This window comes from Eimeria mitis, genomic scaffold (genome assembly GCF_000499745.2).
Source record: "Eimeria mitis Houghton genomic scaffold, Emh_scaff2357, whole genome shotgun sequence".
Classification (NCBI taxonomy): domain Eukaryota; phylum Apicomplexa; class Conoidasida; order Eucoccidiorida; family Eimeriidae; genus Eimeria; species Eimeria mitis.
Genome location: NW_013570693.1, coordinates 7,388 through 8,178, shown reverse-complemented (window position 1 = coordinate 8,178; position 791 = coordinate 7,388). Strand labels below are relative to the sequence as shown.

At 45.8% G+C, this 791-nt stretch overlaps 1 protein-coding gene across 1 annotated transcript in view; it reads right to left on the bottom strand.

Annotated features, from left to right (window-relative positions):
• Window positions 1-40: 40 nt before the first annotated feature.
• The window catches only part of EMH_0052560 (uncharacterized protein), a gene marked incomplete at both ends in the record, with an annotated part of 1,626 nt that continues 875 nt past the window's right edge, over window positions 41-791 (bottom strand). Inside the window, one exon of the mRNA XM_013496888.1 lies at window positions 41-297. Coding sequence (XP_013352342.1) covers window positions 41-297 — 257 coding nt within the window. The remainder of the gene's footprint in view (window positions 298-791) is intronic.

Sequence of the window (791 nt, the reverse complement as noted above, 5' to 3'; positions counted from 1 at the left end):
TATATATATATATATATATATACAGAGAGAGAGAGAGAGATCAGAGTGCATGAGCTTTGACAGTGTAAGTGTTGTGTTTGGTGTGTAGGGTTTGTAAGAAGTTGAGGGGGGCCCCTGTTTTCTCCTGCAGCAGGAGAGTGAATAGGGGCCCCCAGCAGCTGAGCAGCTGCTGCAGCTGCTGCTGCTGCTGCTGCTGCTGCTGCTGCTGCTGCTGCATGTGCACCCAGCGAGGGGTCAAGGAGACAGGCTCCTGAGCAAACACTCGCGCTATACCCTGGTAGCTACGGGCAAACTCCACTGCAGCACAAACCACAAACCCTAAACCCTAAACCCTCAAACCCTAAACCCTCAAACCCTAAACCATATATACCACAAAGCACAAACCCTAAACCCTCTAACCCTAAACCCCCAAACCCTAGACCCTATGTACGGCAAACCCTAAAACCTAAAGCCTCAAACCCTAAACCCTCAAACCCTAAACCCTATATAACACAAACCCTAAACCCTAAACCCTTAATACCACAAACCCTAAACACTATATACCACAAACCCTAAACCGTCAAACCCTAAACCCCATATACGACAAACCCTAAACCCTATATACCACAAACCCTAAACCCTAAACCCTCAAACCCTAAACCCTTAATACGACAAACCCTAAACCCTATAAACCACAAACCCTAGATAATCATATAGAGGCTTAAAGGGTTTAGGGTTATGGTGGGGGCAATGGAGATAGATTCTATGTTAACAAATTTACTCCTTAATACACATGCATGCACACACATACA